Source organism: Oryctolagus cuniculus, chromosome 21, assembly GCF_051225735.1.
Source record: "Oryctolagus cuniculus isolate XC-2025 breed Fujian yellow rabbit chromosome 21, ASM5122573v1, whole genome shotgun sequence".
Classification (NCBI taxonomy): domain Eukaryota; kingdom Metazoa; phylum Chordata; class Mammalia; order Lagomorpha; family Leporidae; genus Oryctolagus; species Oryctolagus cuniculus.
The window spans coordinates 20,215,179-20,238,933 of record NC_142887.1 but is presented as its reverse complement, the minus strand read 5'-3'; the positions used below and the strand labels follow the sequence as shown (position 1 = coordinate 20,238,933).

The following is a 23,755-nucleotide window of genomic DNA, read 5'->3' as shown; positions in this document are numbered from 1 at the left end:
TGTATATTAAATTGGTTCTAGCCTTTCCAAATGAGAACAGTAAGAATAAAGAGGAACCAGTCTAGCTTAAAAAGTCAAGGTTCTAAAATACTTGGGAGGAAATTCAGACTCTGAACCACTTTAAAGATTCTAGTGTAGTGTGGTGTGGTTGCAGCCACAGGGACTAGGAAGTTAGGTTTGAACCTTAACTTCTTTTTTTTAAAGATTTTATTTATTTTATTTGAGAGAGTTACAGACAGTGAGAGGGAGAGACAGAGAGGTCTTCCTTCCATGGGTTCACTCCCCAAATGGCCGCAATGGCCGGAGCTGGGCCGATCCAAAGCGAGGAGCCAGGTGCTTTTTCCAGGTCTCCCACATGGGTGCAGGGGCCCAAGCACTTGGGCCATCTTCTACTGCTTTCCCAGGCCACAGCAGAGAGCTGGATTGGAAGAGGAGCAGCTGGCACTAGAACCAGTGCCCGTAGGGGATGCCGGCGCTGCAGGTAGAGGATTAACCTACTGCGCCACAGCACTGGCCCCTGAACCTTAACTTCATAGTATTAAGCTATGCTACCTGAGCCCATTCTTTCCTCATGTGTGCAGACAGTACAGTCTCCCAAGGGTTGTCACCTGGATTGAATGACATTGCCCCCTGCACAGGCTCAGCACACCGGAGGTCCTCAGTACCTGGCTGGTGTGAGACAGAGGATGCTGGGGGAAAGGTCGCTGGCTACTGCATAAGATGTGCTGCGGTGCAGAGCCTGCATCTGGACATGTGCTGCTGGCCCTAGATGTTGCAGGTGCAGCATGGACCTCTCAAGCCCATGGTTAGAAATTGACTAACGGAAATGCTCCTCGTGAGTAGTCGTCCTAGGATGATGAGGACTGCCTCACGATCCAAGCTGCCGAATGCGAGGTCTGGCAGCGTGTGGTGGTGATTGGTAATGGGCCATCATCACTGGGTCAGGGCTTCTACCATGTCGGGGATTGGCCAGCAGGAACGGCGGGCCTGATTCGAGCTGGGGCTTTCGAAGAGCAAGGCTGAGGCACAGATGGGAAGCAGCGTCCAAGACCATGTGGCCAGGCAGCAGCAGAACTGGGAAAGAATCCTTATTTCTTGATTCTTTGGTCATCATGGCCAAATGGCCATTATAGGGCCATTCTATAAAAATCAATTTGGGAGGTAGACTTGATAAAAGAAACTAGACAAGTTGTTGGTATGTGGCAGCTTGGGGTGAGTGGGTTTCACTTTTCAGAAGAGGTGGAGCCCAATTACTTCACCAGGTGATTCTGAGATGCTCCTTAAATCTGCACCAAAAAAAGAGGGGGGAAGATGGGGTGCAGCTGTATTGACCCAGTGTTTCTCAAATATACTTTGAGGAAATTATTGATAATACCCAAAAGTTCTTGCTTTCGTGTATCTTATTTCAATTTATCATTTGAAAAAAAAAAAGATGTTTGCAAATATTTGTTTGAAAGGCAGAGTTGGAAAGAAAAAGAGATTCCATCCACGGATTCACTCCCCAAATGGCCGAAATGGCCGAAGCTAGGAGCTTCTTCCGGTTCTCCCATATGGGTGTAGAGGCCCAAGGACTTCGGCCATTTTCCAGGGCTTTCCCAGGGAGCTAAATCAGAAGTGGAGCAGCTGGGACTTGAACCGGTACCCATATGGGATGCCAGCACTGCAGGCAACAGGACAGCACCAGCCCCGATTAACCATCTTTTTAAAAAAGATTTATTTATTTATTTGAAAGTCAGAGTTACAGAGAGAAGGAGAGGCAGAGAGAGAGAGAGAGAGAGAGAGAGAGGTCTTCCATCCTCTGGTTCACTCTCCAGATGGCTGCAATGGCTGGAGCTGGGCTGATCAGGAGCCAGGAGCTTCTTTCTGGTCTCCCACATGGGTGCAAGGGCCCAAGGACATGGGCCGTTTTATGCTTTTCCAGGCCATAGCAGAGAGCTGGATCAGAAGTGGAGCAGCTGGGACTCAAACAGGCACCCATATGGGATGCCAGCACGGCAGGCAGTGGCTTTACCCACTACGCCACAGCGCCAGCCTCACAAGTAACATCTTAATATCATGAGCATATCTGTCTTCACAGACCCTTTGAAAGAATCTTATGGAGCCCCTGTGTCTTCAGACCACATTGGAAAGGCTGGTCCAATCCCAAAGATGGAGCAGAAAAACCCTACTGAGTGGTTGAAGGTCAGGTTAACTGTGAGTTAGACCCCAAATTTGGCTGACACCCTACAGAAAGAAATGTAAGAGGGTTCAGCGCAGTTACCTCTGATACCTCTGAGTCCTTCCAGCCAACCCTAAATTCTGTGTGTGGCTTCCCTTTAATCCAACAGACACTGAGTGCCCACCATGGGGCAAGGTCCCCAGAGGATGTGAAGATGGGTAGGACGTGGTCCATGCAGCCATGGAACTCAGATTCAGTTGATCTTGGGGGCCAGGAAAGGGCAGGGCGAGGTCCGTCCCTCTTGGCTCAGCATGCCGAGGGGCCCCATCCCCCCTTGCTCTGTTGAGGCTTCTCTTTGGACGTGTTGGTTTCCTGTAATCCCTACCAGAATGCCAGCTCCTGGGAATGAGGGATTTCAAAGTTTTGCTTAACTCAGATCAGTGCGGGGCACACAGTAGGCCCAGAGATGAGTCGGAGGAAGGCAAGGCTCTTCTTCCCCTACTCTGCCGTGGGCAAACGTGCAAATACTGAATCTGTGAATGAGCCCAGTTACCAGGTAAATGATGTGGTTTTCTTGTTTCAAGTGGCTTTGTCTGGGTGGTGGTGTTTGACATCTGTTCCTTCCTGCTGTTCCCTCGCACCTGCACCCTGCACCCTCCTCCATTTCTTCATCAGACGAACACTACTGACTGCCCCACTGCTCAGATCCTTTCAGGGCCTCCTCAGGTGCGAACGCTCGTCCCAGAGCTGGCCACTGAGGACGGCGGTACCAAGGTCCAACCACGAACTCACTGAGGCTTAACTCGGGTCACGAAAGTTTAGTGTGTGTGTGTGTGTGTGTGTGGTGTGTGTGGTGTGTGTGTGGTTGTGTGTGGTGTGTATGTGTGGTTGTGTGTATATAATGGGAATTAAAGATGTTTATTTTGTTGCAAGAAAGTTTGAAATTCATGTGGAGCTTTTGTATAATATACATTTCCACAATTTTTCAAAACCCCATGTCTCAAAAAAAACCCTGTATCTCCATGGATTTCGAAGTTTGTTTGTTTGTTTTTTTTTTTTTTTTTTTTTGCCTCAAGCTAATTTCGTTTTCCGAACTTTCTGGAGTGTCCTTGTGTGTGCATATAATACTTACATTTTCTGTATCTATGGAGGGAGACACTTTAACAGGGCTCCTCACTGAACTGTAGTTTAAATAAATGTGCAACAATGTTTCTAGAGACAATTGCGCTCATTTTGGGAAGCCAAGCACACAGCCTGGCCTCCAGGGAGTTCCCCCGCCACACTGAAATGGATGACTCCCACAGCTGTGACAGGGGCTGTCTAAACACCCCTGACATTCAAAGCTCTCCCGTCTCTCGGTGCCTCTGAGGCCTACACTGCTTATTTGACAGCTCTTGCATCTACTGTATTATCATGTATTTTTAATTCTTCACGAGGATGTCTGCCGGGACTGTAAACTCTTAGAGGAAAAAGGCTCTGTTCTTACATCCTCTGCCATCTGTGGCCCACAGTGAAGAGTAAGCCCTCATTAAATAGTTAGAGGATAAATAAATGCAGGGACTAATGGCTGCTGCTGACATACCCAGGCCAAATCAGGAATCTCGTTTTCATCATGGTCAATTCTCCTTTACTTCCCACACTCCCCCTGCAGCCTGGGGACCAGGAGGCTGCCCTGGAAATGTGTGCTGGAGTTGCCAACAGGAAAGGCTTCAAGTGTGAATGAGTCAGCAGGAGGTGCCCGTGGTCAACACCACGAGTTACTATCCACCTCGACCGTGTCAGTATGTCCTAGGGGACTTACAGAGGCACACAGGTCCTCCTTCTGTGAGGACCCTGGGGCTCCGAACTGTGTGATGTGACGCAAAAGCACAGAGCTTCTAAGGGGTGGCATCAGGACCTCCAGGCTGCCCCTCAAGCCACAGGGGCCGGGCGTGCCTGCCTGTGGCTGCCCCGAGGCCTCTCTCCCCTAAAACTGCTTGGGTCAAAGAGGATGGCACGTTTTCCAGACTCGAGGGGCTGCTGCTGTCCGCCCTCAAATTCCAAGCCCCTGTTCATTTGACTTCAGCTCCTGGAAAAGTAACTCATGAGTCAGACACTCCCTGTGCTGCTCAAGGATCTTGCCTGAAACATTGTTTTTTATGAGCCACACGGCTGGCTGTCTCGCTGTCTCGGCAGCAGAGTGGTTAAATTCTAATGCAACCCTCAGATGAACTGCACGTTGCGGCTGTTAACTGATACAAGTGTCTATGAGCAAAGGGGCGGAGACGCTGCTTGGGTGGCCTGCATCCCATGTGGCAGTGTCTGGGTTCAAGCCCTGGCTCTGCTCCCAGTTCCAGCTTCCTACTAACGCACTCAAGAACTTGGGTCCGTGCCACCCACTTTTCGGCCTGGCGGAGCTCCGGCTGTTGTGGACAATTTGGGGGGTGGGCAGTGGATGCAAGATCTCCCCTCGTCTTTCAATTAAGTTTTTTAAAAAGTAATTTTTGAAAAGGAAGTATGATTAAAAAAAAAATGTGTCCAACAGGTGCTTGACAGGCAAGGGGCAGGGTTCTACGAAACAGGTGATAAGGAGCTCGGCGGCCTCCGCACTTCTCCGAAGATGGCAGCGGGAGCACCAGACTTTAATGGAGGGGACAAGGCAGGTGCGGGCTCGCTGTGACACTGGAGCAGCCTGGTGCTGACGACCAGGATGGCGGCGGGCGCACCGCCCTGGCCGCCGCGAGACGCGCGCTAGGAGCCATCTCCGCGCGCGGCTTCCGCCCCGGGCCACGCATCCCGCTGGCGCCGGCTCAAGCTGGGCGGGACTCCGAGTCTGAAGCCAACGCTCCCCGCCTTACAAAAAGGCAGCTGGGGCTCCGAGGGGTCGCAGGGCGAGGGCTGCCCCGCTAACGGCGGCTCCGGCCCGGGCGAGCATCAGCCGGCGGCCACCTGGCGCGCCGCACCGGGCGGGAGCGCGAGCCGGACCGCAGAAGGGGGCGGGGTGCCCGTCGTCCACCGCCGCCCGGCTGTCCTTCCACCCGCGAGCCCCGGGCTCGAGAGGCCGGCAGCTCGCGTGGGCCCCGCCCCCGGCCACCGCCTGCCTGTCATTTCCTCTCTGCAGCGCACGCAGGTGTGGAAGATGAGGGAGCGCGAACGCCCACGGCCGGTCTTCTCCGGCACCCAAGGCTTCTTTCAGTTAGGGCTCCACGCCCGCCGCTCCTCTTCGCAAGCCCCCAGCACCGCGGGGGGCGGCGGCCGTGGCGGCGCCGGCGTTCCACGAGAACACGCGAGGAACGCGGGTCCGCGCCCCCGGGGACTCTGCCAGGGCGCCTGCGCGGCGCGCGTGCGCGTGCGCGGCGAGGGCGCGGCTGGCCGGGGTTGCGGCTGCGCAGAGGCGGCGCTAGGCGCCGCGCCTGCGCAGTGGCGGGGCGGGGCGGGAAGGAGAGAGGCGGTGGCACCGGCGGCGGCTGCTGAGGAGGAGGAGGAGGAGGAGGGGGAGCGGAGGGAGGTGTTTCTGTCAGTTCCGGCTGTTTGTTCGGGAAGTGGATCCGCCGCTGCCGGAGCAGCCCGGAGGGAGCTGCGGTTTGCGAGGCCAGGACCGACCCCGCCCGCCCGCGCGCACCGCCCCCGCCCGCCATGGCCCGGGACTACGACCACCTCTTCAAGCTGCTCATCATCGGCGACAGCGGTGAGGGCCGCAGCGGCCGGAGGCGGCGCGGGCCCTGCCGGGCGCGGCCCGCGGGGGCCTCGGGGCGGGCGGGGAGGCGCCGGCCCGCGCGGGGCGGGGCTGGCCGGCGACCGTGGGTCCCGGGGTGGGGGGGCGCGCCGAGGGGCTCCGGGCCGCGCCGGGAGAGGTGGGGGCGCCGAGCGGCGGAGCGGAGGGGCCGAGCGCGCCGGGTCCACTCGCCGGCGCCCGCCCCTGCCTCACGTGTGACCTTGGTCGAGTCGCGCGATCTCCGGAGTTGTGGAGACCCTGGTTCGAGTCCTGGGACTCCCAGCCGCCTCGCTCCGTGACCTTGGGCAAGTTGCTTCACCCTCCCGAGCCGCGGTTCCCTCGTCGGACTTGCGCTGCTGGGTGGTGTGAGTCCTGGATGAGACAGAGGGAAGAGTGCCCTGCGCGGGAGCTGGCGGCAAGCGAGGGGTAAAGCTCCCGGCGACTTCGCCGTCGGGATTCTTAGCAGCAGCCTTTGGGAGACTCAGTTTGTTCCTCTGTAGAATGGGGCTGTTCCCGGGATCGCTGGGGGTGCAGATGAGGTAAGGCCGGAGGAGAGCCCTTTGCTCAGGGCCTGGCACAGTCCTGCCCGGTTGTCCTGTCTGCCCGGCTCGGTTTCCTCATCTGTAAGCTGGAATAATCGTAGAATCCGCCTCTTGTGGCCCATGCGCGTGTTCAGTGAGCTGTTGGGAGGGATGCCTGGTGCACAGCAGACATCAGCATTCGCAGGGCCGTTGGGGATGTGTGGGCCTCCGGCCACACACACACACACACACACCCTGCGGGCTCCTGTCTGGTCCGTGCATGGCACCCAGTGAGTGCTTGATGCGTCTTTGTTGAATGAATGAATGAATGAATGAATAGTATGTGTCCTTAGAAAAGACTGGTTCCCGGGGAGGGTTTTAGAAGTGTTTGGAGCGAGGCAGGCGGGCAGGTTTATGGGGTGACCACGAGGTCAGGGAAGCCGGCCCCGGGAGGTTTATGGGAGCGCAGCTGAGGTTCTGGATTACATGATGTCTGGGCAGGTGGCTTGGGAGTGCGCGGCATTTCCAGCGCTGATCACGTGACGGGAGGCAGAGGCCAGGCTGGTAGTGAGTCGGTGGGTTGTTAAGGAGAGAGGAGACCAAAGCAAACAGGTTGTGGGACCCAGGGTACAGGAGGGTTGGTGCAGTGTCACAGCGGGGTCAGAGGAGGGGATGGTTTTGTGAAGCTGCCCTGGGGTGTGGTTGGTGGTTTGGATCAGGGGAGGGGGGCTGAGGTTCTCAGGGTTGCTGATGGAGTGAGTTGCAAAGTTAGGGACTGGCCAGGGAGTTGGGAGAGTAACTGTGGCCGGGGAAGGAGCTCGAACTGGGGACTGGCGACGGTGACTTGGACGAAAGGAGAGCGGCGAGCTGTGCAGGCTGATCCTGGAGGTGGCCTTCGCCTCCTGGCGTACAGGTTTGCTTTTAGCCCTGGTCTTGGTTCCGAGGGTCTGGCACCAGACTGATTCATCTCCTTTTGGAGTTCAAGTCAGGGGTCTTTATCTCTCTCCATGATGTCTCAGGCTTGTGCTTTGATATCCAAAAATGAAAATGAAAAGCGTAAACTCAGCCAGAAGATGCAGCCTCTTGGCTGTCCTCCCCTGGAGGCCCTGGGGGACGGTTCGGGGCTGCTTGCGCACCGTGCATTTTGCTTGGTGTATTGATTTTTCACTCAGCAGTCAGGTGTGGGTGAAGACTCATTGGGTTGAGATTTATGTGGTCCGGCTGCTGGCTCAGTCTGGGCGTGCAGGCCTGGGTTGTGGAGAGGAGACAGATGCTTTGCTGTTTGCTTTCTCCTGACAGTGAGCTGACACTCAAGGCTGAGCACTTAGGAGACTGGAAGATGGGAGCCCTGGGAGTTGAGGCTGAGCTTTGGCCTCTGAGCACGGAGCCCGACATCCTGTGTTCCCCCGGACTGGGCTGCTGTGTGTCTGCCTCCTCTGACTCCCACCATCGCCGGAGTGGTGTGAGACGAGGAAACCAAGGCTCAGAGGAGGTGGCTGGCTTGCCCCGAATCGCACAGCTTGGCGGCGGCCAAGTGGGGAGTGCGTCTGTGCTGATGTATATGACAGCGGCTGGCGTCAGGGCTGGCACACAGTGGGCTCTCAATGAGTGTTACTTCTGCGTCCCACTCTGCACATCCTGCCTGCCTCCCGGGGTGTCCCTCAGCCCTGGTGGTCTCCTTTCTGCCGAGGTTCTACCCCTTCTCTTAGGCCCTGCTGACATCGGCTGGGGTTGGGAACAGCATTGGCTCTGCACCGGTGGGGGTGGCCATCCACATTTTTGGAATCTGGAGACTAGGGTGGCTGGTGGAATCTGGTTAAAGCCTTCACTCTGTGTTTCAGTAAGCTTTGGTTCAGAGGGGGCGTGGCTCCTCTGAGGTTACCCAGTGAGGTGGTGCCGAGGCGGGATTAGAGTTGGGAAGGATCTGAGGGCCTTCCACCGGCTGTAACCGAAGCCATGAGGAGTGGGCAAGGGGAGCTTGGGCATGACCGAGAGTGTTGTCTTCTGGCTGCCGAGAGGCATCGGGGCCACCAGGGCTGTGCTTCTAGCAGGGTAGAAGCTGATGGAGCTGGATTGGTTGGGTTTCCTACTGAGTGTGGCTGTGGGAAAGGTAGACTGGTACCCTGCGCTTCCTCCCTTAGACCAGTGCTGTGGGCTAAGTGATAGGGATAGTTAGGAGGTGGCATTGCTTGGTAGGGCGTAGTGTGTTCCTCTTGAAGGGAGAGCAAAATCAAAGTCTTATTTGTTTGAAAGGCAGAGAGTAGGGCTGGCCTGTGGCGTAGGGGTAATGCTGCCTTCTGCAGCTCTGGCATCCCATATGGGCGATGGTTCGAGTCGTGGCTGCTCCAGCTCCCTGCTAATGCGCCTGGAAAAGCAGCGGAGGATTGCCCAGGTGCTTGGGCCCCTGTACCCACTGGGGAGACATGGAAGAAGCTCCTGGCTCCTGGCTTCAGCCTAGCCCATTGCAGCCACTGGGGAGTGAATAAGTCTCTCTGATTCTGACTTAAAATAAATCTTTAAAAAAAGAGAGGGAGATATCTTCACCTGCTGGTTCACTCCCCAAATGCCCACAACAGCAGGGGTTGGGCCAACATGAAGCCAGGAGTCTGGAACGCCACCTGGGTCTCCCACGTGAGTGGCAGGGACCCACTGCCACTTTGACCTGCTGCTCAGCAGTACCAGCCCCAGCCTAGTGGTTTTCAGCTGCCCTACAGAGAAGCCTGGGCCTAAATGAAGGGGATGCTGTTGTGTTACTTCATGGAGCACCTCCCCCGCCCCCATTTTAAAGATTTATTTATTTATTTGAGAGAGAGAGAGAGAGAGAGGAGAGATCTTCTATTCACTGGTGCACTCCCTAAATGGCTGCAACAGCCTGAGATGAGCCAGACTGAAGCTAGGAGCCAAGAACTCCATCTGGGTATCCATGTGAGTGCAGGGTCCCAAGCACTTGGGCCATCCTCTGCTGCTTTCCCAGGCTTATTAGCAGGGAGCTAGATCAGAAGCAGAGCAGCTGGGACCTGAACCCATGCCCATATGGGATGCTGGTGCCGCAGGTGGACACTTAACCTTGTACGCCACAGTGCTGGCCCCAGCACGTCCCCCTTGTATTAGTTAGATATATGAGATTTGGGTACACTTTTATTTTATAAAGGGATTCTGTGCCCGCTGATCCCCAAAATTTGAACACCACTGCTTTACCTGCTATGCCGCAGCACTGGCCCCTGAACACCACTGCTTTAGTTTCTATCAGTGCTGCCCTAGTAGTGTTATAGCTGTCAGTGAGATTGGCGTCTGTGCAGTTGTGAACTCATTAGTCATTCATTGTTTAGTTTTAGATTCATTAAGCAGTGTTTTGTTGGCACCTAGTAAGTGCTGGACCAGGCTTCGAGCACTGAATGCATCGGGTGAGTGAGGCAAGGTCTCCGTGTTAGAGGAACGCCAAGCCTAGTGGCCCAGCTGTAAGCTTTTAGCTGAGTAAGCTGGACCCAGAAGGCTCTAGGAGGAAGCAGAGGAGCCGGCAGGGCCAACAGGGTGTTGGCTTGGGGCAGGGCACTGTGTAGGGCCCAGCCTAGGACTTGGGCTCTCCTTGGGTTTAGCAGGAAGCCTCATGGCGGAGCAATGAGGAAGTGGCCCTGAGCAAAAGCTCTGCAGGCCTTGGGGGCTGAGCACCAGGTGCTGTGGGCGCTGCTGTACCTATCTGCTTAGGAAAGCCTTGCCCCCAGCCTGCCTTTGGAAAGGTGGGGTCAGGTGTGTGCACTGAAGCATGTTCTCGCAGGCGTCCCCGAACAGCTCGCTCACCGGGAGACGTCCCCAGAGGAGACCCTGTGTGAGGATTTCCCAGAGAGGATGTCAGGGTTGCTTACTCTGCCGCAGTGGTTTGCAGCTGGCTACTTGGGGGATGGGGGCGGAGACCTCTTTGAGAATCGGATAGAAGCTTTGGGCTTCTCCCCCACCAATATGCACCTGCCTTCTAATTGTACATGGACTTGCAGGTTGTCAGGAACTCTGGGTTAGGAGCTCCCTGTAGCCTTGATGGTATTTTCATTAAGTCTAACAGCAGTGAGAAGTAGGAGCTCCAGGAGTCAATTTTTTTCCTCTTCCTGAAACAAGTACTGCTCCCCTGCAGTAGGTCAAGAGAGGAGGCACTTTAGGGCTCAGCCCTGGGTTCGAGTGTCAGCCCCACCACTTCCTGTAGAGGTCTTTAGGTCAGCTGCTCAGAGCCTCAGCTTTCTCTCTCTTTTAAATACATTTCTTCATTTGAAAAGAAGAGTTGGGGGTGGGAAGAGAGAAAAGAGAGAGAGAGAGAGGGGTCTTCTTTCTGCTAGTTCATGGGCCAGGCTGAAGCCAGGTGCTTAGAACTCCATCCCCATCTCCCACATGGGTGGCAGTGTCCCAAGCACTTGGGCCATCATCTGTTACTTTCCCAGGTGTGTTAGCAGGGAGCTGGATTGAAAGTGGAGCAGTGGGGACTGAAACCAGCGTTCATACGAGATGCTGGCATTGCACATGGTGGTTTAACCCACTGTACCACACCCTGCCCCCGCACCCGCCAGGCTTTCTCACCTTAAAGATGTAGTTGGATCCTGTAAAAAAAAAAAAAAAAAAAAAAAGTATGGTTTTTCTGAATCAGTTAAAAATAAAAACTTTAGGAGTGAGTAGTTCGCCTGGTGGCTAAGATGCCACTAGGGATGCCAGCGTCACGTTTCAGAGTGCCGGAGTTTGATTTCTGGCTTCAGCTCCTGACTACAAATCCTGCCAATACAGCCCATGGGAAGCAGCGGGTGATGGCTCCAATGACTGGGTTTCTGGCACCTGTGTGGGAGACCGGGATTGCATTCCTGGCCCCCAGCTTCAGCCTAGCCCTGTCCCAGATACTACAAGCATTTGGGGGAATGAACTAGTAGATGGGAGCTCTGGCTGTTGTCTCTCAAATAAGTAAACATTTAAACAAACAAAAAAAGATATCCAGCACACATGTGTGCACTGTGCATGCATGAGTGTGTGCGCGTGCACACACACACACACACACACACGAGATACAGTTGGAATCAGGAGCATCACAGTCTCCACCACCCAGACAGGGCTTGATATGTGCTGATTCTTTTTTTCTGTGATTAGCTGACCCGGCTGACCTCGGGTGGCTGGGGTCAGGATGGGATAGGAGGACACAGGACAGGCACACTTGGTGGGTGGAAGCTGCCATGTGTTGAAGTGAAGGGGACGTGAGCCTTACGAGGGATAAGCAGCCGGAGGAGCTGCGTTTTGCAGTGGTCTGAGCATGTGGGCTGTTGGCTTGACGGGTGTAAGGCAGAGTCTACACCCTACTGGCCTGAGACAGCTCATCTAGCTGTGGGGGCCTCAGTTCCCTCCCCTGCAGAACAGCCATGATGATCTTACTCGTTTCAAACTCTTTGTGCACTGAAGCTGCATACTGATGTGCAGTTTTCCAGGGACTGTGCTTGGACAAACTTAGGGTGTTGTCTCATTTGGTTGGCCTTTGTCCTGCTTGCATCGGCACAGGCCATGGGCATGAATTCCTATCTCATCTCTCCCAGGAGCAGATTGTCCCACGTGAGGATGAAGGCAAAGGCCAGGATGGAGTGGGGGAGATGTTTTTGGTGTGTGACTGGTTGGGGAGGTAGAAAGTGGCCTTGAGAAGGGAGCTGGCTCCTGCTGAACTCCTTGGGTTAGAGCTTGGGCAGAAGCTCCCGAGCAGGGACTGGGGCTAGGGGAGAGGCCCACCGCCCCCTCACCTCTGGGCTCTCTCTTGCAGGTGTGGGCAAGAGCAGTTTACTGTTGCGTTTTGCAGACAACACTTTCTCAGGTGAGTCTTCCCCTGGGGTGCTGCTGGGATGTTTCGGGTCTGAAATCCCCTTCCCTCGCACCAGAGCACACTTGCCTTGTTGTGGGTGAATGAGAGAACTGGCTCATTCTGGCTGCCAGAAGAGGGGACAGTGGGGACGGCTGCTGAGGTCAGAAGCCTCTGTGGTCTGAATCCATCTTGTTCAGAAAGACCCTTGGCTGGCCATCATTTTCCCACTCAGGCCTTCTTGTGCCTAACATTTTAAAAAAACAAAATAGTATGTGCCTGTGTCGGGTTTCCACAAGGTGAGGAGTGAGAGTTGTCCCTGCAGCCGCCTGGCTGCTGTGCAGCTCTGTTCAGTGTGGCGTGTCCCCGTGCCACTTCTGAGCCTGCACGCTCGCCTGCCCCTCCGCGTACCGAGGAGCACTCTTCCCTGCTGTGTACGGCTCACTCTCCTCTGCGGTAGTTGTGAAGTTTTCTGTACTGTGCATGTTTTTTCTTTTAAAAGATTTATTTATTTGAAAGGCAGAGTGACAGAGAGAGGGAGAGATCTTCTATTTGCTGGTTTACTCCCCAAATGACTGCAACAGCTGGGGCTGGGCCGGGCTAAAGCAAGGGACTCCATCCAGGTTTCCCACGTGGGTGTAGAGGCCCAAACACTTGGTCTGTCCTCTGCTGCCTTCTCAGGTGCATTGCGGGGAGTATGATTAGAAGTGGAGCAGCCAGGACTTGAGCTCCAATATAGGATACAGGCATCAAAGGCAGTGGTTTAACTGGCTGTGCCTTGACCCGGCCCCTGTGCTGTGCATACACGGACCATAACTCATTGAGAGTGCTGTGGACTGTGCGTGGTTTCCAATTGCTTCTGTTTATTAACTGATGTGATATTACCTGAGATACAGTGCCAGCGTATTCCTGTGCACACCTCTGTAGAAGCAGGGTGACTTGGTCTCACAGTGTGCATATAGCATTGTCCCGGGCACTGCCAGCTTTCCTTGGCGAGCAGCTGCAGTAATTTAACGCACATTCTGCCAACAGGGCCGTGAGAGCCCCCTGTGACTCTGATCAATGCTAGGTTTCAGAGGTTGTCTTCCTTTTTGCTGAGCTGATGTGCAAGTCTTGTCTTATTTAAATTTGTCTTTCCCTGATCACTGCATGTCAGGTTGGTTTGGAGGCTTTGCTGGACTCTCTGATGCAGGACAGAGTAGGTGTCCTGGGCTGTGCTGGGGCGAGCTGCCCTTAGAAGTGATGACAGGGCTGTCTTGGTGGCTTTTGCCCCTTGCTTCCCACAGCCATGGCCCTGCACCACCGCTGGTGCTGGATGGAATTGGCCTCTGTGTGACCTTGAGCTGGGTTATTGTGAGGCTACTTGCCATAATGCCTGGGACGAAGTAATCTCTCCGTCAGTGTCAGCCGTGGCTGTCGTCATGTTTGAGACTGATAACAGATGAAGCTGAAAACCTTCTTGTTCTCCAAAATGTCCCTTTTTGTCCCAGCCAGTCAGCTTTCAATGCGTGGGGCTCCCTTGCTGTCTCTCTCCTCTCCACGTCTGCTCCCAGTATCTTAGTTCATTGTTGGCTCTGGGCAGAAGCATCAGGCAGCCCCTACCTGTCCTATACCTGAGACCTGGATGCATCTTTTCTTTGGAAAAGTTCATGGAAAAATTGTACTAAAACATAAGGTACGCTTCCCATGAACTTGAAGAAGCCCCTCGTTCACACTCTGGCGGGGGCTCCCTCTCACCTGAGCTGAGTGGACAGCGAGGCCTCTCACCCGGGACACTTTGGGTCCTGCCACTCTGTTGTGAGGCTGAGCAGCAGCCCTGCCCTCTGCCCACAAACCCCCAGTGATAACAACCGAGAGGGGGTTCAGGCTCTGCCCGGGATCCTCTGGGGACACAACCACCCCCAGTGAGAACCACTGGTGTTCATCACCTGGTTCCAGCTCCCCTTTCAGCTTCCTTCCTCAGGCTGCTGGTTTAGTTATTCTTTGCTTCGCTTGCCTGCTGCTCACTCATCTATTCTGAGTTCCCTCGTTGGTGTCACCCAGGTCCAGAGGAGCACCAGGAGCTGGCTTATCCTCTGGATGTGCCTTGGCCTCTGCCCTGCCTGTGCGGGGTCTGTCCCTCTGTTGCAAGTGTAGTAACAGCACCAAGGTGGTGTTGGTTCCAATAAGGGTTTTTATTATGCAGTAGGGGAATAACACACTCTAGTTCACACAGCACACAGCACACTGGGTAAACCGACCATCCCAGGTACCCAAAGTACGTCCGGTGCTCCTCGTGACATGTCTTAGCCACAGAGGGTGGACTTGTTCCAAGTCCTCACAGCTAGTGCCCCGAGCCGCAGGGAAAACACAAGTCTTGATGGGTGAAGTGAAGTCTCCGAGTTGGGCGAGCACAGGGCTGGCTGGGGGGCTCTCGCGGGAAGGCCTGAGTGTGGCTGGTCAGCCCAGGGGTCTGGGGAAGAGCTCTGGCTCTGCCGCTCTCAGGAGAGTCTGCTCCGAGAGTCTCATCAGGCTGCTTTGCTTGCTGCTTGTATATGCTTCACTGGCCTCATCGTGGTCTGATACACGGTCAGGTGCGGCCTGCTGTCCATGGGCGTGCCTTGTTGGGTGGTTGCAGTTCATCAGTTGGCTGGAGCAAGCCAAGTCTTGTTTGCTGCTTTTGGTCCATGAGGTGGAGCAGCCATGTTCCATCTGCACCATACACCCTCAGCTAAGCTCAGTCTTCGAATCCTTCCCTTTCTCTCAAGCTAGGCAGAAACGTGACTTCCTCTCTCAAGTCTGCCTTGCTCTCCGCCTCACCCTCATCTTTGACCTTCCCTGTGCACTTGCTGCCTGTCACTTTCATTTCCCGGGTGTCCTGTCTCCTGTACCGTGTTCCATTGTTCATTCACACAAAGTTGGAGCTGGTCACACCAGCCAGACACACCGTCCCCCTCCCCCCTTAAGCATTTGTTTATTTGAAAGGCAGAGTTACAGAGAGGCAGAGAGCGAGGTCTTCCATCCACTGGTTCGCTCCCCAGATGGCCGCAACGGCTGGAGCTGTGCCAATCTGACGTCAAGAGCTTTTTCCAGGTCTCCCACGCGGTTGCAGGGGCCTAAGGACTTAGGCCATTTTCTGTTGCTTTCTCAGGTCATAGCAGAGAGCTGGATCAGAAGTGGAACAGCCTAGATTCGAACTGGCACCCACATGGGATGCTAGCACTACAGGCGGCAGCTTTATATCCACTTTGCCCCAGGGCCGGCCCCTAGACACTAGTCCTCTTCTACCCAGATGGCCTGAGAGCTGTTGAAAACGCAGCTCATGCACCTGATTAAAACCCTTTAACACCTTCCCAGCCCACACAAGAGAAAGTCCGAGTTCTTGAAAATGTCCCAGAGGCCCGGAGATCTGGCCACGGCCCCTCTACCTGCCTCCCACTGTGCTTGACCTCACGTGAACCATCTCCTCCGCTGCTGTTTGTGCTCCTGTCTCCTCTGCCTGGAACAGTTTTTCAGACTGCAGGTCATGGCCTGTTGGTGTGTTAGGAAGTTAATGTAGTGGGTCAGTTACAATTTTGAACAGAATAGGAATGTCTCATGGGTCTGACCCCAGCTGGTCCCCTGTCATTTCCTTTGTAGCATTTGTTACTCTGTAACATAATGTTTGGTTTCATTGTATCCTGTGTGTTGCCTTTGCCCTCCCTTGTGGCTCTGTCGTAAGCTCCAACAGATTGTCTTCCTTGGTCAGGGCTGTGTCCCAGGGACCCAGTGGTTGTGGGGCAGCGTCTCAGAGCCTGAGGATCTGCCCCGTGGCATGGGGATCCGTGCTGGGCCCTACTGATGGACATGTGTGTGCAGGCAGCTACATCACCACGATTGGAGTGGACTTCAAGATTCGTACGGTGGAGATCAATGGAGAGAAAGTGAAGCTGCAGATCTGGGACACGGCAGGCCAGGAGCGCTTCCGCACCATCACATCCACGTAAGCCGGCTGCGCCTGCTCCCACCTGAGACCCCACCACGGCCGTGTGTACACCGCTGAGTGACTTGTGTGTGGTGGTGGTAGGGATGTCACGGGCTGGGTCCCAGGGCTGGCGGGAAGTGCTCGCTGCTAGCCCCAGTGGGTGGCGTTTGCCTGTGCCTTTCCTCTTCCTGAAGATGCGGGAGGAGGCGGGGACAAGCTGTTTCTGCTGCTGTGGGCGGGCAGTGGCCGAGCGCCCTGGTTCTGGAGTGGCTGGACAGACTGCACCCTGCCTCGGGCAGTCAGCTCACCCTCGGACTGGCGCTTCATTTACCATAAGATGGCGACAGTGAGCGTCTGCCACACCAGCTGCTTGTGCTGCACCCTGCCCAAGCACACACTTAGTCAGCGGCACTTACTCTTAGCAGGTGTCATGCTGACAGCTGGGGCGGGGCCTCGCAGGCAGGCTCCTGTCACTCGCCCTCCTTGCAGGTGGCTGTCTCTTGGGAGGCCAGGGAAGCTGGTGGGAGGCCCTCCCTCTACTTCCCCAAAGCTGTTGTGTGGGAAATCTGTCCTCCGCATGTGGACCGCTTTACTCCTGCAGCCCCTCCGTGGGTCCTAGCTGCACACAGGGGATGACCCGACTCTGGCTCTGGGCTGGAGTCTTGTGCAGGGCTCTTGGTTATTGTGCTGTCAATAGAATACATTTTGGGAAAGAGCAGGCTTTGAAGGCGGTTTGGAACTTAAAATTCTGGACCTTGGGCAAGTTGCCTAACCTCTCTGTGCTTGGTTTATCTTTAGGGTTTGCTTGGATGTCCCTGCCTGTCATGTGCTGTGCTAGGGGTCTTACGGGGCTTGTCCTGGTGACTTGGGTGAGAACCCAGTGTGCTCGGCGCTGTTATCCCCACCTCTGCTGAGGGCACTGCTGAGGGAGTGGTCTGTCCCGTGACGGCAGGGCCCGGGCTCCACACCATGGAGTGTGCAGAGCAGTGCTGGTGTCTGGCCTGACCCCAGAGCACGTCTCTGGGAGTGGATCTGGGAAGATGAGGAAGGTCTGCTTCCTCCCTCCAGCGTGGGCACAGGGAGGAACGTGAGGGGTGACCCCTGCAGTGGTGGCCGGGAGAGTGGGGCTGCTGGCAGAGGGAGTGGTCAGCCGTGGGCCGCACTAGCAGGAATCTGTGCATGCACGCCGTGGTCGGCTCTGGGCCCACTGTGTGTCTCAGCAGCTGCCAGTGAGGACTGAGGATGACCATGGGGCCAGGCTCCCCGGGATGGACTTGACATTGAGAGCTTCAGGGAGCCTGGGGCAGCTGGGCCAGAGCAGGGCAAGACCTCCTGTAGTGGGCTTGGGGTCTGCAGGTCTGGACACTGACCTCACTGTGTCCTTCCTCTGGGCTAAGGACCTCACCTGCTTGGTTTCATTTAATCCTGATTAGGAGTCCTGGGCTCCTCTGCATTCTGTGGACAAGAACACAGGTCCAGAGAGGGCAGAGGGCCAGAACCTGGTGGATTAGGCAGGACTGGAACTGAGGGCTGTGTGATGCCAAAGCACAGGCCTTGACCCAGAGCCCAGCCCTGCTCCCTGCTGCCCCCACACCCTGGCATCGGGGCATATGGCCTCTGTCAGTGCTTCCCAGCAGGGTGCAGACCAGATGGGGGACTCAGCGTGGCAGACACAGTTAGCCCTGTGGCCCTGAGGAATGCTTCGGGCTGGGCCGCGGACCCTGGGGTGCCTGAGCCCTTTCAGCAGCTGGAGCCACAGCCCCTCCTCTGCTGCCTGAAGTCAGCTGCCGGGTGGGACGGGCAGGGCAGAGGCTGGGCCAGCTCCCCATTCTACTGGGGAGACTTGGAGGAGTTACTCAGCTGCCTGAGGCAAAACGTATTTTTCCAGGGTGCCCCTGGCTGCTCGGCCTGCTGTCTATGGAAGCTGAGGGTTGGCTGTCTCCCAGGGTCCCTGGCTGTGGCCCCCATGAGGCAGGAGGGAGCTCGGTGCCCTGTGGTGGTGGCTGGTGAAGAGAGGCGCCCTGGGGAGGTCAGCGGTTTGCACGGCAGGTCAGTCGGGGTGCGGCAGACTCGGGGCATTCAAAAGAGAAAATGAAACTGCTGCTGTGAGCCTCACGGGCTGCCGTCCCCCTCCCAGCTCGCTCTCAGCAGCCGAGGTTTGCTGGCCGGGGTGGAGTCAGGAGGGAGGGAAGCCCCTGGCCCTGGAGTCCAGCTTGTCAGCACTTAGTAAGTAGTGGCTAGAGCGCTCGGCACGGTCCTAGCCCGGTTAGTAAGCGGTGGCTAGAGCGCTCAGCACGGTCCTAGCCCGGTTAGTAAGCGGAGGCTAGAGCGCTCGGCACGGTGCCCAGCCCAGAGCAGAGTTCAGCAAGTGATAGTGATTCCTGGTGGGGATGGGAATGGGGTCCTGCAGCGCCTCCGCCTTCCGAGCCACTGCTCCAAGCCCCTGACTGCGTCCCCAGGCTCATTCTTTGCTCCAGATACAGCAGAAGTGATGCCCACAGCCAGCTGTCAGCAAAGGAGCGGGTGAGGCACTTGCACTACTCCCGCTGCACCCCTCCCACCCCAGTCGTCTGCGCCCCACACCGGCGGCAGCCCTGCTGTCTTGGGGCTGGAGCCACAGCAAGACAGTTCCACTGTGCTGGCTCTCCCAAAGCCAAGGTGCACCGTAGCTCTGGAGCAAAGCTGTGGGCAGAACCCAGCACCTGGGGAGGGTGGAGATAGCCAGGGCAGGGTGGGGGTGGGGCTGACCCCCGGGCACAGCGAGGCTCTCTGCTTGCTGCAGCCTTTGGGGTTGCCTCCTTCTTACCTGTCTGGGAGTGCAGACTGAGGGAACCTTGGTGACGAGCACACCCACACTGCCTTGCAGGCACTTCGTCCCCCTTTTTCCTTCCAGCTGCCCCAAGGGTTAAGTGCAAGGTTCCCTGTTGTAGTGACGAGGGAACGGGGGCTGGTGAGGTGGACACAGGAATGCGGCCATGGTCCACAGCCTTTTGGGGATGGAACCAGGGCTGATCTTGGGCCTTGGTCGGGCCTTGGATGTGAAGCGTGTGCCAGAGAGCTGAAGGGCACGGATGAGAATGGAGCTGTACCCACTGCCTGGCAGTCCCACCCTCACTCAGTTCCCGTCTCGGCCTCTGCACTGGGCTCCGGGCAGGGACTGATCGCCTCAGAAGCTGGGAGGTGCTCAGGGCAGGCAGGTGGCCACCTGTGCCCTCCTGGTTTGCATCCGTGGTTCTGGCAGCTTTAGGGAACCGCTCTGAGGGACAGCACAGGGTAGTTACGTGGTGTTGGCGGCAGCAGTGCTTTCTGGTCTCTGGCTGTCGCAAAGGAACAGGTGGCCCTGGTCCTCTTCTTCATCCTGGGCCTGACGCCCTTCATCCGAGCTCCCGGGACGCAGGGGCTGAGGAGGAATGTGTGGCTCCTCCTCCTTCCGCACCCTGCTGGGCCGGGCTCTGTGCACTTGGAGGATGGCACAGCTGGAAGTGCCCGGCTGCCGCAGGTGCACACTTGGCCAGGACTTCTTGGAAAGGCATCTCTCTAAGTCAGCCTTGAGAAGGCAGTGGTTCCTGAGTGTCCAGAGAGGACAGGGAAGATCTGACATCAAATACAAAAATCGCCTGAATTCTAACAGCAACAGCTTCAGAGAGGTTTCACGCTAGCAGCAGGGGTCGGCCCCGGTCACAGGTGTGAGGAGCCCGTGGCTGCCCAGGCGCCAGCCACAGGGACCTGTTTGTAGACACACAGACCTGGTGAAGTGGCTGCTCATGCAGGCTGAAGCTGACACACTCTCGCCCTCCAGGTATTACCGGGGGACCCACGGGGTCATTGTGGTTTATGATGTCACCAGTGCCGAGTCCTTTGTGAACGTCAAGCGGTGGCTTCATGAAATCAACCAGAACTGTGACGATGTGTGCCGAATACTAGGTGAGGCCGGGCCCCATGAGTGGGGATGGTGAGATGGGTGGCCGGGGTGCTCCTGCAGGGCTGGGCTGACCACTTTTTGCCTTGAAGTGGGCAACAAGAATGACGACCCTGAGCGGAAGGTGGTGGAGACAGAAGATGCCTACAAATTTGCTGGGCAGATGGGGATCCAGTTGTTTGAGACCAGTGCCAAGGAGAACGTCAACGTGGAAGAGGTGAGTCTGGCTGAGGCCCTGGGCGGGGCCTGCATGCCTCCTGGTTGACCCAGCCTGTTCTGCCACACAACCCTCCCCTCCCCACTCCTGGCCTGCTCGGGGCATCTAAGTGAGCAACAGAGCGTCACGGTAAGCACCGCTCAGGGTGTGCCTACTGTGTGTCAGGTACTGGGCCAGGCCTTTTCAAGGTCTTAGTGTGTGTCTCAGTAGTCCCGAGGTGGGCTGGAATTACTCCCATGTCTCAGGTAGGGGTGGTGGGGCTCCAGGTGTGTCAATAATGGATGGAACAGCACCCACCTGTGAGGGGCTGAGTGAGACTGTTCCCATGCTAAAGCCACGCACAGCCCACTCCAGTCCCCATCTCCTGGGCCTCCTTGTCCCCGGGATTGCCACGCCTTCCTGTGTAGCATCCTCTGTGGCCTTGGTTTCCCTGCAGAGATGAGGTTGCTTTCCTGTGGCCCCCAGGCCCCCTCCAGCAGAGGCGGCTTCCCCTCCGCACCTCCAGGCCTGCTGGAAAGCCGCTGTGATCCTGTGGGAGCGAAGCCAGACCTTTGCCACAGGCTCAGCCTGCTGCCACTCACTGGTCTTAAGGGGAGCCCTGCCTCCTGGCGTGTGGTGTTGAGAGGCCCCAGAAGTTGGGATCCCCACTGCATGGGGGACACAGGCCACCCAAGCTCCTGAGACAGGCTAGGGTCAAAACCCAGGATGTAAGCTCTCCGAGCTGTGGACTGGGGGCAGTGGGAGCCCTTTCTTGCAGGTTGTGGTGAGTGGTAGCAAGTGCTTTGCACACAGCGCACGGCTCAGCTTTTTCGTACCTGCTGCTCTGGCTGAATGCAGGGATGTGGGTTGTAGGTAGTTCTCCTGGGTCCTGGCATTGGAAGGTATCAGGTGGTTTGGGAAAGGCCAGACCTCTGGGCCTCAGATGCCATGGGGTGGCAGGCTGAGCCCACCCTGGCTCTGTCTCCCCCAAAGACCTTTGCCTTGTTGGAAGATTCCAGCGGAAGGGGTTCTCTTAAAAGAAAGGCAGGAAAATCCCCAAGGTTGACTTCCCCAAGTCTGCACAGTTCCTGGTGCTTTGATGTTGTTCCTTTTTCGCTTTAAAATAACTCGCCACCCCCTTCTAGAAAGGGCACTGAGGACACACAGGTGCTCCCTGCCTTAGGTGGGGTGATGTCCCAGGACCGCAGTCAGCACTGCACTGAATGCCTAAGTGAACACGCTAGGTGTGCGGAGCAGCACGGCTCACTGCAAAGTGCATTTTGCCCTCGTGAAGGTGGAACTGCCCAGGGCCCATGTGGCCAGCCCTGGAAGAGACAAAACCCAGAATTCCAAGTATGGCTTCTACGGAGTGCATATTGCCTTTGCACTACTATCAGGCCGAAAAATTCTAAGTGGAACCGTCATTAAGACGGGGACCACTGGTACGTGTACAAAAATTCACAAGTACAGACAGAGCCGGGCCCGGGAGGCAGGGAGGCGTCCTCGCCAGGCCTGAGGCCCTGCCTCTGTCTCCCGCACAGATGTTCAACTGCATCACAGAGCTGGTCCTCCGAGCCAAGAAAGACAACCTGGCCAAACAGCAGCAGCAGCAGCAGAACGACGTGGTGAAGCTCACGAAGAACAGTAAACGAAAGAAACGCTGCTGCTAATGCCCGCCTGCAGAGACTGCACTGCGGCCCCAGCCCGAGGCCCGAGGGGCTCCTCGGCGGACGGTCTCAGTTCCGTGCCGTTATTTAAAGAATTCTCTCCACGTTTTTGTACCGGGAGGCGCCATCGGCACTTCCTCCCCTCCCTGAGTGCCAAGAAGGCGTTGGACGAGCCCGCCCTTCCCTCCTGGTGCCCTCCTCCCCAGCCAAGGCGCCTGGACCTGGCGAGGACGCTGCCAGCCGAGCGGACCGAGTAACCCGTTGTACATAGTGTAAATTGCGTTAACCAGCTGCACACCCTCGTCCTGCTCTGGCTTCTGCCTCCTAAATGCCAGCCTGCTGCGACAGACCCTCCTGCTGCCCTCCCGTCCACCCTACCGCCAGCAGCTTCCTGAGGGGACAGCATCACGTTCTGGCCACGTCTTTGGCCAACCTGGGTCAGTGGAGTGGGCTCCACGTTGCTTATTCTCTCCTACAGGTGTCAGCTTCTGTCCCCGGCCTCCAGGCTTTCCCCGTTCTCTGCGGCCTGTGCCAACCCATCCTGACCCCAGACCTGCTCTGGGAGCTGGGGCAGCCTGACCTGGACGGAGGCCCTGCCGTCTGCTTTCACAGAGGAAGTCAGTCCTGCTGTTGGCCAACAGGTTTCTTGTCCTGCCTCCTAGACCCTTCTGAGCTACAGACCCAGGGGAGCCCAGCTTCTCAGCGATACCAGCATGTCTCCGTCCCAGCAGGAAGGCAGGGCTGCGTGTGCAGATGGGGCGCACAGTGGGCATTAGACTACTTTAACAGGTAAAGAAAATGAAGCCAAATCAAGTGAATTAAATTGCTCACAATTATTTTCTGTCCCTGAAATTTGGCACAGCAGCAAAGGTTGTGGCCACTGCATTTTTGGCCCAGGGTTTTTAGACAAAGTAAATGGCTTCCTGTCACCGTGGGGCTCTTGGCTGTTTCTTGGGAAAGAGAGGGCTGCCACTGGTGTCAGGAGACTGTGACATGGGGCCGTGGTGTCAGGGCTGCCGGACAGCAGGGGGATGACACGACCACCGACAAGAGCAGTCCGACCACAAAGGTGGTGGGAGGCCATCTCCACTGGTGGGGAGGAGTGGCACAGGGCAGTGCCCTGGAGGAAAAACCATTGTGACCTGCCCCCGACTACTGCCCCTCTGTCCCTCCCCTCTCCCCTAAAGGGATCACGTACGCTGGGAAGAATTGATTTCAGCACCATGATGTGTTTTATTAGATTTCCTTTCCTAGGCAATTTTCAGGCAAAGCCCTCACTGGACAATCACATTGCAGATCACGCTGCAGATTCTCCATGTTAACACTGTGGATGGGTTTGTAATCAATAAAAACTGGGGGTTTCTTCTCACCTGTTTCTCCACTTGTCCATACTGCCAAAAACGGGGGTTCTGTGCTGCAGGCTGGGGTTGGTGAGCCGGGCCTGGGAAGGTGGGTGCGGGGTGCTGCGTCTGGCTCAGGGGAGCTGGGATCAGAAGTGGGGGTCCTGTGCTCAGGACTGTCCTAGCTGGCTGTTGGCCTGTGGTGGCCTCTGAGCAGAGTCAAGCAGCAACAGGCGGTCGTGGGAGCCTCCAGCCCTGGCTCGACACCCATGTAGCTTGTGGGAACTGGACGCCCAGACCCAGGTGGCAGGGGTGAGCGTGGGATGACAGTGTGCCTGTCACACGGAGGGTTACACGCATGAACGGGATGGGGGGGGTGGGGGACTCGGGGCTGGACCGACGTCCTGGTGGACCGGCTATGAAATTCATGTCAAACAATACAACTTTTAAATGGTTTGCTAGGATTATTTCTGTATTGAAAGTTTCTAATTATGCTTTTTAAAAAAAA

The 23,755-nt window shown here is 56.4% G+C and overlaps 1 protein-coding gene across 3 annotated transcripts; it reads left to right on the top strand.

Annotated features, from left to right (window-relative positions):
* The first annotated feature begins 4,742 nt into the window (after window positions 1–4,742).
* Window positions 4,743–23,276, top strand: RAB35 (RAB35, member RAS oncogene family). Of its 3 annotated transcripts, none has more exons than XM_089323278.1 (6): window positions 4,743–4,800; window positions 12,147–12,197; window positions 16,020–16,143; window positions 19,925–20,049; window positions 20,137–20,261; window positions 21,782–23,276. In XM_089323278.1, exons 1-6 carry the CDS (start codon window positions 4,758–4,760, stop codon window positions 21,908–21,910), a joined length of 597 nt encoding a protein of 198 aa, XP_089179404.1. In that variant the 5' UTR covers window positions 4,743–4,757; the 3' UTR covers window positions 21,911–23,276. The 3 variants fall into 3 exon arrangements, with proteins under 3 accessions (XP_089179404.1, XP_051682566.1, XP_051682567.1); XM_051826606.3 differs by lacking the exon at window positions 4,743–4,800 and adding an exon at window positions 5,671–5,825; XM_051826607.3 differs by lacking the exons at window positions 4,743–4,800; window positions 20,137–20,261 and adding an exon at window positions 5,671–5,825 and having other exon boundaries at window positions 21,782–23,259.
* The last annotated feature ends 479 nt before the right edge of the window (window positions 23,277–23,755 follow it).

Coding starts and splice junctions, on each gene's coding strand:
- RAB35 (XM_051826606.3), top strand. CDS start 5,774: ATGGCCCGGGACTACGACCACCTCTTCAAGCTGCTCATCATCGGCGAC. Junction 12,198..16,019: donor TGCAGACAACACTTTCTCAG/GTGAGTCTTCCC, acceptor ATGTGTGTGCAG/GCAGCTACATCACCACGATT. Junction 20,262..21,781: donor AGAACGTCAACGTGGAAGAG/GTGAGTCTGGCT, acceptor TCTCCCGCACAG/ATGTTCAACTGCATCACAGA.